At 26.8% G+C, this 16,121-nt stretch overlaps 1 protein-coding gene and 1 long non-coding RNA gene across 2 annotated transcripts; one reads left to right on the top strand and one right to left on the bottom strand.

The window, feature by feature from the left end:
* Positions 1–200: 200 nt before the first annotated feature.
* Positions 201–701, top strand: LOC130948979 (uncharacterized). The gene has a single exon (XM_057877826.1). It carries the CDS (start codon positions 201–203, stop codon positions 699–701), a length of 501 nt encoding a protein of 166 aa, XP_057733809.1.
* An 11,060-nt stretch (positions 702–11,761) lies between these two features.
* Positions 11,762–14,966, bottom strand: LOC130947589 (uncharacterized). Its single transcript, XR_009072721.1, has 4 exons — positions 14,075–14,966; positions 13,878–13,991; positions 13,657–13,784; positions 11,762–12,108 (listed from the first exon to the last, which is right to left on the bottom strand). It is a non-coding gene; the product is annotated as an uncharacterized LOC130947589 (long non-coding RNA).
* Between the last annotated feature and the right edge of the window lie 1,155 nt (positions 14,967–16,121).

The raw sequence follows: 16,121 nt of genomic DNA, 5'->3' as shown, positions 1-16,121 counted from the left end.
TATTAATTATTAGACACATCTACGAACACACTTCCATGAAACACAAATATAAATAAGAGTTGGCAGAAGTTAGCGGATAATATGTTGGTACCCTATATTTCTCCTTAAACAATTTGTTAAGTGTAAACTATTAAAGTTGATGCCGCCTATGCGAATTTCAAACTCAAAACCACAAAGTACAAAATAATAAGTTCAGTTACATGGAGATCCACGAAGCAAAGTTTCTCTGCAGCTATGGCGACGAGATCAAGCCCTGCGGGTGCATCAATAAGCTCGCCTACGTCGGTGGCACCAATAAGCTTCTTTATGTTGACCGTGGAATTGACTTCAGAGCCATGGTTGCCGAAATCTCCAGCCTCTTTGACGGCGCCTGCAACGGCGATTACTGCTTCAAATACCAAGTCCCCGGCAGCGATGATCTCAATGCTCTCGTCTCCGTCACCAACGACAGAGACCTCCACAACATGATGCTCGTGTTCGATCAACTCTACCGCGATTCCCCTAGATTCGCCCGCATGAGACTCTTCCTCTTCCCAAACCCTAACAAACCTCTCGATTCGGTTAAGCCAAACTCTAATAGGCTATCTTCGTATCTTTGGAAGCATGAAGTGTTTATCAGCTTTAGAGGGAAGGGCCCTCTTACCGGATTCATGTTTGAAGTTTATTATAAGATTGAAATTAATTTATGGCGGAAGCTTTAGACTCTAATGTATTAAGTTTATTCTAATGGGTTGATGAAATTTTCTGTCAAATACATATAACATATCTGCATAATACATATACGATTCAAGAATAATCAATTTTTTTGGGAAAGTACGAGGAGCCAGTAGAATATTTATATAATGTGTACAATAAAAGTTTAGAGAGTATTAGAGATATAATTATTAATGTTACCTTTTTTTATCAACTAAAGTTTTTGGGATGAATGGTATCATGATATGGTATTAAAGTTTATTTTGCAACTCAATAGTTTATTATACACATTGTACAAATAGTCTATTAGTTTCTTAGCAGGACTCATTTTTTTTTATCTAATTATGATGTCTACTATACTTTTTAATTAATAAATTATTTATAGTAAGACTTTAATTAAGTAGGTTTTAAATTTTGACGCTATTAAAATGGTATATTTGTGGTTGTATATGTTTTACATATTTTTTTTGTAAGTATTTTAATGTGGCTATAAATTATATTCATGAATGAATTTAATTTTGAGTTTGTTTTAGTATTGATGACAATTATAAATTTATTTTGAGTATATATTCTAGTTTTATGAAAATCTATAAATTTTTTATTTATAGTATTAAAAGTCAGAAGTTTTAAAAGTAATTTTTTTAAGTTGTTGACTTATGAAAAGTAGTAGTATTAATATTTGGTGTAATTTTTAAAATCAAATGAAACTATTTTAAAACTTATAAAGAAGTTAAAAAAATAACTTCTCTCTACTATTTTTTATCATATTTCAATAAAATAACTACTTTTAAAATTAAAAATCTAAATACAAAATAACTTATTTATAAGCTACTTTTAATATGATTATTTATTGTTTAAATTATTCTTTTAAAAATAGTTTAATTAAATTGTTTACCTAAATGGGACTTAAGTTTATTTATTTTAATTACTTTCTACTCAAGTTTATTATTTTTTCTTCTTAATGTAATATACTAATAGATTAAATAATTTATAATTATATGACGGTAAAATAGTACATGTATAACCATTTAAACATTAATAACACATTTTTTAATTTTTTCTTCTTTACGTCTTTATTCACAACCATTTAAATGATAATTATAAAGAAATAGTATTCGTATGATATATAAAAAATTGTTAAATATTCATTTATAAGTATATATTAAAAAATTAATTATAACGTGTATTGTTAATTTGTTATAAACATTTTAACATTTTATTAGTTTGTTTTCTTTTCATTTTTACATGGGAATGATTAAACATGTTAAACAAACTTAAGACATTATTACACTTATGTTTAATTTTTATTAATTAACAGAAACTATTTTAACATGATATATAACTTAGTCAAAGTATATGACTATATTTTTTTCCATTAAAATTACATTGTCTTCAATGATAAAAGATGGTTTTAATTTTATTTCAAATAGTTTTTTAAGTTTATATATCTAGCAATTAAATACTTAATACAAAATTTTAAACAAATTAATAAAATTAGATAGTCCAATTTTTTTTTCTAAAATATTTTTTTTTTGTACAAAATTTATAAGATAAAATATTTTGTATGTGAATAGGCTAAATTTAAATTTTTACCACATAATTTATATATTCTTTTAATTTATTTGTTTTTGTGTATTTATAGGTTAATATTTTTATGGATTTTATTTTTGATTTGCCTAAAACTAAGAAATAGAGATAACATTTTTGGAATTTTTTTATAAATAAATAATTTAAATATTTTATTTACAAATATAGGTACTTTGTAGTATATTTATTATTTTCTATTTTTTATATATATTTCATTTTTAGTATAAACGAGATATGTATTATTAAAAAAATTATTAAAATAATATTTATAGTATGATTTAGATCGATTTACAAAATAAAAAACGATACAATTTATTACTATTTAGATCAATTAGATAAATTTACACGTAAAATTTGGATATAATATAAATTTAATTAAAAAATTAGTGATAAATTGGTACTATTTTACGAGAAAAGTTATTAATAGCTACTTCTCTTATTCTATTTTTAAGTGTTTTTTATCTTTCAACGTTGTAAAATTATATATAAATAATCATGCAACAAATGAAATTTAAAATATATATAATTTAAATTTAAAAATTAATACTCAAGAGAGTATATAAAAAATTTAAAAAAACTATCATTTAAAAATTATATCTCAATTAAAAATTTAATAAATAAATTACATCTCAATTAAAAATTTAAAGTATTATTTGAATTAATTTAGTGTAAATTTTAATAAAAAATCGTCAATAGGTGGAAGTTAGTGAGTGGAAGAAACAAATTACCTCAAAAGAAAAATATTTTCAAATAATAGTGTTAATAGTGGATAGTTAGAAAAAAGAAAAAAATCCAAAACAGCTTCTGATAATTACCTCAAAAAACAACGAGGTTCTTGACAAAAAAAAACCAACTCGACTTTTGAACTTTTCTTTTATGAGACGGATTAACTCCTGTGCTAAAAAAAAGTCAATGTTGTTTTTTTTGTACAGGGACTAATCAATCATAAAAAAATATCAAGAACCGGATTAGATGTTTTTTTTTTTTCTTGGAAGCCTCGTTATCCTTTCGAGATAATTGTCAGGAACGGGTAGAGTATTCACTCTAGACAAAACAATAGAGTTAATGGTGAGTAGTTAGAAAAAGTAACCATGTTAATAGTGATACCACTTATGCGCTTTCATTTATTTTAATGATTTGGAGAAGTAAACGTGTTTATAATGTTAACATGAAGAGTTTAAATTTAAATTAGTTTTTAAGAAGATAATGGGCTGATTTTAAATTAGTTAGTCAAAATTACATATCTCTCTTATTTTAAAATCGTCTATCTTTTCTATTATTTAAAATCGTTCATCTTTCTTATTACAGTGTAAACGAGATTATTATAAATGTACATCGTAAAAGAGATAAATTCATGTAATGTAAATTAATAAATACGCTACAAATTATATATTTTGGTAATTAAAATAATTAAATTATTTATTTTAAAAAATTCAGCATTTTTATTATGGTAGACAAATTTAGTAAAATAACTCATTTCATTACATACCATAAAATATTTGTATAGTGTTCACCAAACTATTATATATGATGGTGACAAAATATTTGAATAATTTTTAAAAAGTGTTGTGGGGTAAGTTGGGTACAAAATTATTATGCTCTATCCTGGTCAAACTCAAGTAATAAATCAAACAGGATCTTGACTTTATTACGTGCTATTGTTAGTAAGAATTTAAAAATTTGAAAAAATTGTTTATCTTTTATTGAGTTTGTTTATAATAAGACTATTCATTTTTTTACATATTTTTTTCCTTTTAAACTTGTGTATGATTTTAATTTTTTTGGACTGTTTTGGATTTATTATTTTTATTTTTGAGAAGGTAAAACTAAAAATGTAAAAAAAAAACAAGTGAGTTGATTAAAAAGAAAAATAGATTGACCGCTTAAAAAGCGAATGAAAGTCGAAGACAACTTATCTTTAAATTTAGTGACTGAATATGAATTACTCAAAAAAAAAATTAATATAATATTTTTTGTATTCTTTATTTTTTAATAACAAGATATTTTCTTTTCAATAATTTTTTGTTTGTATTTATTAAAATTATTCGGTACATTTATTTTATTAAATCACTTGATTTTTAGTTAATAAAATCTAATAATTCACAAAAAATGATATATTTAATATGACAAAATCAAACTCATTATAATTAAATATATTTCCTTTATTTATGGTTTTTTTTTTTACTTCTTCTACTTATGGTCTGAAGCGGATTAAACGATTTTGATAGTTTAATCAAATAATATATATATATATAGTTAATAATCAAATATTTATTATTATATATAATTTATCTTAATGTGCATTTTATTTATCTAAGAGATTAAGAAAGTAATATCCAAACTATTTTTTAAAATTATCAAATTAATCTTTAATATTTTAGAATATTAAATATATCAACATCTAATAAAAATGGAATAAATCTGTTTATAGTATTTTTTATAAGATTAGATAATATGTGTCTTCTGGATACAAAATAAAATTATTATTAGTAAAATATTTTAAATATTTGTATTTAATAAATACAAAATAAATATATTAAAAATTTAAATTTGTATATTTTTAATAAAAAATTAATTTATAATATTAACATACACTCTTAAAGCTAAATCCTATTTTATAAAATGACAAGTTTCATTTACTTTTCTAAAAATAATTTAATAAAACAATCAAATTAAGAGAAATTGAAAATAGAAGAAATTAATTTCTCTTTTTATATTATAAAAAATTAAATTATTCAATAAAATGTCATGAAATAAAATTTCAATACTTATTTATTAAGTACTAATTTGTTTGAATCAAAATTATCTAAAAAATTAAGAATATTATTTCTACATGTTAATTGCTTGTTAAAAATAAAATTAATTCAGTTAATATTAAATTAGTATTATCTTTATCAATTATTCTTTTTAAGTTGTTCGAACAAATTTAATTAAAAGCAATGTCTTAACTGTTATTTGTAAAAAACTATTCTTAATTTATATGTAAAATTATTTTATTGTACATATAGTATAAACGATGTTTTGTAATAATTTTCTTTTAATATTATACTAGAAAGAACTTTAACACAATATTGGGTAATCCTTCAATTTTCAAAAGTTCTGTTTTTACTATTTCGTAATAAAAATAGTAGTCTTTAATTACACTGTAATAATTACAAAGTCTATGATATACTAGTATTTCAATGATTTTTAATTATTAATTTTAATTATATAAAAAGAATTTTAAGTATATTAGATATATCGATATTCTAATAATTTTAACTATTAATTTTAATTATAAAAAATATATATAATATATATTAATTAAAATCAACCGTTAAGATTATTAGATACATTTGAAAACTTTTCAATTATATATACTTTTTATAATTAAGATTAATAATTAAAAATTATTAAAATATCGATATATCAATACATTTAAAAATTTTCGTGTGTTATATAGTATATTGAACAAAAAAGCATATATTTAAATCTGTATGATTTATTACTTTGTACAGACACATCCTTACTTAAATACTCTTTACTAAATATAGAATGTTACATACTTTATTAATTCATTAAATCTGAACTCTTTATTTATTATATTTTATTTAAATGGTCTAAATTTAAAAAGATAATCTATTAATCAGGTTAACCAGTTTTTTTATAATTTTTTTTATTTTTTTATAAGTTTTAGATATTGCGTTGAAGTCTAAACAAAAAAATAGTATATAAATATTAAAATCAATATGTCTATACAAAAAAATATATATATTTGGACTTTACAATTAAAATAAATAATACATAAAAAATAAAATAAAAATTCATTCACCAAATCCAGGAAAAAAAGGATATATTAGAATTTTAAAAAAATATTAAATATATATTATGTATATAATATTAAAGTTTAAATGAATTTTATTTTGTGTGAAAAAAATTATAATATTAAACATGAAATAATAATAAAAGATTTTGTGTTATATAAATTTAATTAAAAAATATATATACATACATAAAAAGCAAACAAACTTTAATAATTTTATTTTGTGTGAAACAAAATTATAATATTAAATATAAACATAATAATAAAAAATTTTGTATTATATAGATTTAATTAAGGAAAACATGTATGCTCATGTAAAAAGCAAACAAATATATAATAATTTTATTAACACAATGATAAAAGATTTGTATTATATAAATTTAATTAAAAAAACATATATACTCACGTCAAAAGCAAACAAATATATAATAATTTTATTTTATATGAAACAAAATTATAATATTAAATATAAATACAATGATAAAAGATTTTGTATTATATAAATTTAATTAAAAAATATATATACTTACGTAAAAAGTAAATAAATATATTATAATAATAATTTTATTTGTTATTTATCCAAAGTTAAATGTAGCTTCTCAAATATAAATAAAATTATTAGCTTAGGCTACGTTTAGATGATAGACTAATACTGAGAGAGATAGAGACTGCAATATAAAAATTAAAAGACGATAGAAACTACATAATTCTTTGTATTATATTTAGTGTAAAGTGTATAAAATTGAGTTATGTCTCAATATCTTTTTTATTTAAGATAAATATAAAGACCGAAACAAAAAAAATAGTTAAATATATTTTTTTTCTAAAGGGATATTTTAATATTTTTAAATTATAATATAAAATTTTAAACATAACTAAACAACTTTAATTTTAAAGGGGTGTTTTATTATTTCCAAGATTAATCCTAAAAGGCTATTTTAATATCTTAAAAATTAAATATAAAAATATTTTAATGTTTTTAAAATTATTTTAAAATTTTAATCCCTAATACAATTAAATAATATGAATTGGTTCTTATAAAAGTACTTTAGTATTTTTGGTAATATTCAAAAGTTGTTGTGTTCTTATGAAATTTGATTAGGGTATTTTAGTTTTTATTTAAAGTTCTAATTTATAATTTCTAATATAATTAAAAATATTTATCCTCAAAGAGTATTTTAATCTTTATTCTAAAAGGGTATTTTAATTTTTTTTAGATTAATTCTATTTTAATATTAAATTAATATTTCTAATTTTTAATGCAATCGAAGAATTCTAAATAATCCTATAAGTGTAATTTAGTATTTTAAAATTGATGCGTAAAATATATTTTAGTATTTTAAAGAATAAATGGTCAAATTAATTTTTGAAAGATTATTCGTTCTCTAATTTGGTTTTTAAAAGATTTTTTTAATCAAGTTCGTCTTTTAAAGATTTTAAATTAGTCGTATTGGTCATTTTGTCACTTCCTTTGTTAACGGCGTCAGAGTTTGTTGATGTAGTACGTTAAATAGCATAACACATACTTAGTAGTTCTAATTGACTATTAACATTATTAGTTAAAAAAATTAGATCAAATGAATCCTAATTTAGGAAATTCCAATACCTCAAGTTTTCTCCTCAATTAGACTTTAGTTTGATCAAATTTCATAAATTTATAGTGTTAATATTCAATTAAGGTTCTTAGGCTGCATTTTATTTTGAAAACAGGATAAAACAAGACACTGAAAACTAGATAGAAAGGATAAAACAAGACACTGAAAACTAGACAGAAAGGACAGAGGCACACAAATTAGTGTTCTTGTATTTTGTTTGATGATAAACTAGAACAAATTATAAAAGTCTAATTTGTTATCAATTTTTTCATTCAAAAAATTTAGGAAGAAAAATATAATAATAAGAGTTATAATTATAAAAAATTAATAAGGATAATAAAAGAAAAAATAAAAAATAAGTTGTGTCTCTTGTTAGTATCTATGTGTCTTTCCTAGTTGGATGTACACAAAATACATTAATTCAGTATTTCCTGACACAGTGTCTCTGTTTATATCTCATCTGTCAAACACGATTTTGTGTCTCTGTATTTCTGTTTCAGTATCTCGTGCTTGTAAACTAACGCACCCTTAGGTGTGTATTGTAGTGTTACTTAACGTGTCATATTAGCAAATTTTGACCCATCAACAAAGAAAGTGATAAAAGGACTACCATGACTAATTTAAAATCTTTAATGAACGAGTTTGATTAAAAAAAAAAAATCGAGGACCAATTTAAAAATTGAATGATCTTTCAAGGACTAATTTGATCATTTGATCGTACTTTAAATATGAACTAGAAGGGAATTTTTTTTGTTTTTAAACTAATGCTATAAGAATCTTTTAGTCTCTTAAAATAGAATTTACCAAAAAAAATTAAATTTTGTTTAAAATTTAACTTTATTTGAGTTATAAAAAAGGTATTTTGGTCTTTTTTAAATAAACTAAAAGTGTAATTAAATTTTTTTAAAATCAAATTTGAATTTTTAATTTCTAATATAATCAAACAAGATGAATTAATTTTATAATGGCATTTTAGATTTTTTTTTAAATTAATGGTAAGAGGTTGTTGTTTCGAGTTATTATCTGAAATTAAGGTGGATTTTGAATTTGAACATGAGGTCCAAATACTTAAGGTTAAGGGTTCTAATTTGTTCGTTATTATTTCCGAATTCCGACCCATGTGGATGACGCCATGTAGACTGGACTTGTTGTTGTTGAATCAACTTAGACGTAGCTTATTTGTAGTTTATCCATTCTTTATTCCGAGTGTGGGCTGGATCCATATTTAATGGGTGTAGGTATGAATAATTGCTTTGTTTTTTTTAAATTATTATGAAAGAATTTTAATTTTTAGAATTCACATTTATTATGTCTAATACAATTAAACAAACTTTAATGCTAAAAATTAATGTTTTTTAAATGAATTTGGTGAGTATTTTAGTCTTTCTGTAATTAAATTCAAATTTTAATTTGTAATATAGTTAAAAAACTTAAACATAAAAGAGTATTTTATTCCGTTTAATATTAATCCTAGAATACTAACTTTTAAGAATATTAAAAAATGTCTTTAACCTTTTTAAAAAATTAATGTATAATTTTATCTAAATTTAAATAATATACTATCTCCACATATTACACATGTATTTTGGTATTTTTCATTACAATTATGTTTTTAATAGAGATATATTTATTCACGTTTGATTATTTTATTATGATCTTAAAATTATTGGTGATATTTTTATTATTTTTGTTGACACTTAAATTCTTAAAATTATTTTTAGTAATTTATTTTTATTTTTCTACTTTTTCGTGACTTGCTTTTATTAGATAAATTAATTTATTTATAATCTTTTACAAGATATTATATACTGTATTTTGATTATCTAAAATTTTCTTTAAATTGATTAACAGATAAATTTATATATTTTTAGTTTAAAAAATAAATTTATATTTTAAATTAAAATTTTTTCATATCTTTTGATAACCTATGTTTTATTCATGTAAATATTTTTTACTTACGAAAAAAGAAGAGGAAGAATTTCAACTCAATTTCATCTCAATACAAATCCGATAATGTCCATTTTCATCGCATAAAGGTATAAAGCCATAATAAAAATTATTTTTAAAAATTTGCACAGTTTATTCTAAATTAGCCAATTAGCCATAACCATTCCTTCAAAGCTGCTCCCTGATTAAAAATAAAAGTAAAAAACTACTGTACCTACAATACATATGTCATTATAGTAAGGTTCTGAAATCGAATCGATCATCGAACCACTCTAACTACTAATTCATGGTTCAATCGGTTCGGCCGTAATTCAATCAAAAATTCATTTTTAATAAAATAATACATAAAATATAAATACACACAGTAAAATATAATTATAGTCTAATATAAATTTTAAAATATTATTCGTAGTAAAAATATTACATAAACCACAATGTTATGATCTCTTTCAAATACAAACTCAAAAGTCAAATTAAAAAAAATTATAAAATGCCATATAATAAACTATTCAAGATTATTCACAATCCTACATCACACAGTAAAGAAAAATCACAGTTCACGTATTAGCTAACAACAATGAGAATTAAAAAGTACCTAGAAGAGAGCAAATTGAGCAGTGAGCACACAAAGGAACATGACACAACTGAAGGGGATGACGCGACGGAAGGGGAGGAGCGTGGTGAAACAGAGTTGGCGCTGGTGGGACAGTGTTGCTCGATGGAGGCAGGAGGCGAGACCAGTTGCAGCCGTGACGATGGCTGCACGATGGAAGTAGCTTCCAGAATTTGCAACGGCGACCGTAGCAAGGTGATGGCTAGACGGAAGTGAAGGAGTGAGGAAGGAGATCAATTAAAAGAAGGATGATGAAGAATGAGATTGTGAGATAGACGAGGTATGAGGGTGCTGCTGAGCGTTTTGTGTTGGGTTTTTTCTCTCTTTTGTGAGGTCCAAGCTCAACATTTTGGAGATGTATTCTTACACCCTAGTGTCACAACCCTAATTCAGTTTTTTTAGAGAAAGAGAGTAGCCACCAAAAGAGAGAAAGAAGAGGGAAAACAGAATTTCCATTTTTGTCCAAAGCAGCAAATTTCAAATAGCAATTTCTCAGTTGTTCACCGTTGGATCGACTTGAAATTTAAACTGTGTATTCCTATTATCCTTTTCTTCATTCTGGTCGATGAAGATGTTGATTGGATGTTTGCAGTAGGAGAAATTGGTTTCGCAAGAGAGAAATTAGGTTTTCCGTTTTTACACAGAGCAGCAATCTTGGAACGGCAGTTTCTCATTCTTTCACCGTTGGATCGACGCGAAATTTAAACTGTAGATTTTTCACATCTTGTTCTTCATTCTGAATGGTGGAGATTTTAATTGGATGTCTTCAGAGAGAGAAATTAGCTTCGACATCAGCTCTATTTTTTGGGTATATTTCATCTTCTTGCTTCTTATTTGTGAGCTTTTGGTGCTTTGATGTTTTGGCTAGTTATATGCACGTTTGAGGGGATTTTTCACGTTAAAATCTCGGTGTGTTCTTGTTATTGCTTTACTTGCTATATTTGCTTGTTATAGTTGCTGCCATATTGTGTTGTGAGTACTTCCATATTGTTCTTGTGTTGGACATTTGTGTCATTTTCGCTGTTAGACTCTTTCATTTTGAACTTTGGTAGTTTGGTTAGAGTTTCTCTTTCCTAAACCAAACGACGGGATTTTGGACTTTTGAGAAAAAACCGGCAGAATCCCACCAGTTCAGTTTGACCGATCGACTGCAGCTTCTGAATTTTTTGGTTATAGTATTTAATCGATTCGTTGTTTTCACTTGTTTATGGTTTGATCAGTCGGTTTAAACTGATTTTTAGAATTTTGCATTACAATAATAGCTAAAAGATAATATCTATATATTTATACAAACTTACCTCTTTATCTTATAATTCATCATATATGTATACAGTGTTTAATATTATTGACGACGACGACGACGACGACGACGACGACGACGACGACGACGACAATAATAATAATAATAATAATTATTATTATTATTATTATTATTATTATTTTATTAATTTAGCTATAAAGTATACTTAGAACTTAACATATGTTTAATTATTTATGTACTTAATTTGTAACACCCTCACTATCAGAACTCACGCTTCCGGCTGCGCCACTCTGATAGGAAGAAGTATTACGACTACTTTACATACGAAATACTAAAATAGGAGCCTGTGGCCTGACACTGTATCGCTGATTTCTTCAAAAGAACCAAAAAAAATACACACTTTATCTTAAGAAAAATACAAACAGGCATAGATTCATATACAAGACTCTTTACATAATAACTCATAATATAATATACATATAAAACATACAATTCCTATCCCTCTTACACACTTGTAATAACAAAGACGAGGGGAGAAAACATCTAATTAATACAACATCTTATAAACCAGACGCAGTATAACTCTTCTTAATGCTTCTTCATCCGGTTCCTGAAAAGTTAAAGCTGTAGGGGGTGAGAACCTAACCACACGGTCTCACCACGCAGTTTCAAAGTTGTCATAAGAAGATATTTAATAAGAAAACTGTTTTCAAACTCAGTGATTATCATTGCCTTATGAATCTTTTAAAAACCAGTAGGTAATCGTTCAAAACCTTTTCAAAGAAACGTTTAATCTATCAAAAATCCAAAACCTTTACTTTCTTATATGAAAAATCTCAATCAGAAACCAACCACGCAATCAAACAACACAATCATTAATTTAGCACCAAAGTTCATTCTCAAATGTAGCACGCCAAGACAAACACAGGCAAGACAGACAAGGAAAGCACAAGTAGGTAGCAGTTACAGCAAATAGTCCAAGTAGCAGTTAAGAACAGTTTAGCAATTAGGCAAACCAAAACAAGTTCAAACCCAAGCAAAGCATACAAATGCATATGATGCATGCCTGTCCTATGGCTGATGAGGCTCATCTGTCGGTTATCCAGCCAACCCGACAAGTCTGAATTGTCCTTAGACGTCCCCCGACGTGCATCCCCAAGAGTCTATGTATAGTTTTTTCTCAAATAATCAATATTGCTCAATGGGGGTAACATTCCCGGGAATTTATATAGTGCCCGGTCACACTTACGTCGTAGGGTCAACAGAGTATCGAGTTTTCAACCTGGTACACATGGTGGCAAGCCACGACACTTAATCCAGGGAACCTCGTATCTCAGATATTTCAAATTCATAAGCCACATAAATAATTCATTCATCATTCATCAATATCTAAATCATTCTCAATATCATCATCATTCGTCAATCCATATCCCATTTCCAAATTCATTCAAAAATCATATTTCAAATCAATCATTATCATCCTTCTTTCCGTTAATCGACACTCTCTATTCAAAACATAATTCTTTCTTTTCTAAATAAATCAGTCCAAAACAAATAACGTTTAAGAACTAAATCTTTTTAAACAATTACTTCAAACAAAACTTCCAATTTTATAAAATTTTGGCAGCATCTCCTCTAAAATTCGGATTCTGCCACCCTGTTCGGATCCCAACCAAACCAAACCAAACACCTACCAAACACCTGTTAATCAGTCAAATCACTTCCAGCAACCATTATCAAAACAACAGTACAAAACCTAAGGAAATTACAAAATCCAGAATTCAATCAACAAATCCTATGAATCATAATTTAAACCGACTTCAACCAACAGATCAATCAATAGTTAAGAATTCTCGGTTTTCTCAAACAGTTTCAAACCAAACCATTCCCTCAAACACTTTTTGAATTATTTTCCAAAATAGCAAATCATTCTCAATAAATAACCCGTTTTCAAATATCAAGTCTTTTCCAAGTTTATTTTAAAATCAAATTCCAATATCAAATCGGGTTTAATATCAAATCAAACTAATGAACTCATTCAACCGAAATAACTCAATTCAATTCATAAGACTCACGAAATCACAAGAAAGTATTTTACGCGTTAATATCGATTTATAACAACCCTGTAATGTAAAATAGATTTAAGAAAAACCCCTACCTCAACTAGTTGAATTCACACAGGTTAAACATAGTAACTCCCTTCCCTTTCTGTTTTATGGCAGCAGCAGTGATTCCAATGTGACCGAACCGGTGGCAGCAGCACCCATTTTAATTTTTCAAACAGACCTTAGCAGAATTAAAACAGAGACATATGCGGTCATAATTCAAAGATCATAGCAGAGGAATAAAATGGCAGCAAAGCAGGAATAGAGGAGTTACATATTCAGTGGAAAAGGGCAGTTCTAATTCGAAGACAAGAACAGAGGAGGCTGTGGTGGATCCTTCTGGTGGCAGCTTGGACGGCGACAGAGAAACTCGTGGTGACCGTATAACCTAGCACAGACAACCTCAGCGACAATTCTCACGGTAGAGGTAAACTTAACGAATAAAGAAGCTGAAGCAGGGTTAGGGCTTACCAACAGACACAGGCTTGGAAGGCAGTTTCCGTCGTCAACAGCGGCGGCGAGGAGCTCCGGCAACGCAGCAGCCGCGCGGGCAGGACGACGGCGAGCCCAGCAACGCGGCGGCGACGGCAGCTCTGCGACAGTTTCCCTCGCGCGTTCTCTCTTCGCGCTTCCAGTGGCGGTGGCAAAGACGGGCTCGGCGGCGGGGACCCGACGAAGCTGGCGGCGACGGGCTTCCCCTCGGTGACAGCAGCAAGTTCGATAGTGATGCGGACTCTAACGGCAACGACGAACCCAGCTTCGAAGGCGGCAGCTTCCTCGCGAGCTCCCTCTCTCTCTCTCTCCTCGCGTTCGCCTTTTTCTCTCTCCTCCCTTGGTGAAGACAACAGCGACTGGCGGTGGGCTGGAGACGGCTGGGTGGTGACGCAACGGGGTATGAACGGCGGCGAGCCCAAGGCCGGTGATGGCGATGTAGCTCCTCCCTCTACTCTTCTCCCTCACCGATCTCTCTTCCCCTCTGCTCTCCCGTTCCCTCTTTCCCCCTTTCTTTCTTTTTTTTTTCATTTCTTTCTTGGTTAGTGGCTGAAGTTTGGCTGAAGGGTTTGGGGGGTGTGGCGGTGGTGGCTAAGGGTTAGGGTAGAATTAGGATTAGCGTGATATTTTGGGGATTTAGGGTTTTGGTAAAAATTAGGTATAAGGATAATTTGATAATTTTAATAAAATTAGAGCATAAGATATTAATATTGAAAAACTAATTTAATCTCTAAAGTTACTTTAAAATATTATTTGTAGTATAAAAATACTAATTGATTTTCAATAAATTACTCTAATTGAAAATTCATGATAATATAATTATTTTTTCTTTATCTTTAACTTAAAGTATTAAATGATATAAATTAAATTATCTAAAATCAAATCTTATAAAATTCTTATTATTTCATAACCACTAATTTTATAATTTAAATATAGAAAATAATTCAATAATTATAAAATTAGACAAAATTCTAATTTAAATAGCCAAACTCCATTATTTTCAAATCTCTAAAACTTTAAATCATAAATAGGAAAATAATCCTTAGGAATAGAGTTTAGATAAAAATCTTAATTTATTTTAAATCCAATTAATTGCCTTTAACTATTTTTCAATAAAAATAATTTTTGAAATAAAAACTATAAATAAACATATATAATTTGAGATTAGTTCAAAATAGAACTTTTCAAAAGTCTTGGGTCTTACATCCTACCCACCTTATAAAAATTTTCGTCCTCGAAAATTGATACAAAATGAAAGAGATTTTCATATTACTTTACTCTTGAACTTATTCAAAGAAATGGCAACAAGTCCTCAATATATATATATATATATATATATATATATATACACACACAAATAGTTTCAAATACCAGGATTTTTATCTGGCATAAAAGTATAAAAGATATAAGTATGATGTGAAACAGAAGTTACAAGACAGGCTTGATGTACAAGAAGATATGTTTCAAACATGTGATGGTAGAGCAATGCGGCAAAAGGTTATAACACAAGCTGGGGTTAAAATGATGTGTTTAACGTCCACATACTGATTTTATATCAACTTTAGAGATTCAATTATTCAAACTTTAACATAATTTATTTCCACCATTCTTAACCGTACTTCATTGAGCAACTTATCCGAAGGTTCTCAACTCTGTTAAACACTTTGCAATCCTTACTATCCTTACTACTAGTTATAAGTCCCACATCAACAAAACTCGTTCACGTAAAACAAGGTTTCACAACTCCCTGTGATGTCGTACACTTGTGAGTTTCACCTTTTGCATTCACCAAACGTGTCCTAAAGGACTAATGTGTCGTTTACTAAGTCTAATGGTCGCACAAAATGCCAAAACTAATCTCGAGTATACTCAGAAGGATAGTAGACCATAGAAAAGGAAGAAAAACGACAAGGACCGTGTTCGCGAGAATTTGAAAGAATTGCTGAAATCACAAGTAGACAAGGATGAACAAGTAATAAAGAGTGCTAGAAAGAGAATCAACTAATATCTTTAAGGTAACTCTTGA

Source organism: Arachis stenosperma, chromosome 9 (genome assembly GCF_014773155.1).
Source record: "Arachis stenosperma cultivar V10309 chromosome 9, arast.V10309.gnm1.PFL2, whole genome shotgun sequence".
Lineage (NCBI taxonomy): Eukaryota > Viridiplantae > Streptophyta > Magnoliopsida > Fabales > Fabaceae > Arachis > Arachis stenosperma.
This window is presented reverse-complemented; position numbering and strand designations above follow the sequence as displayed.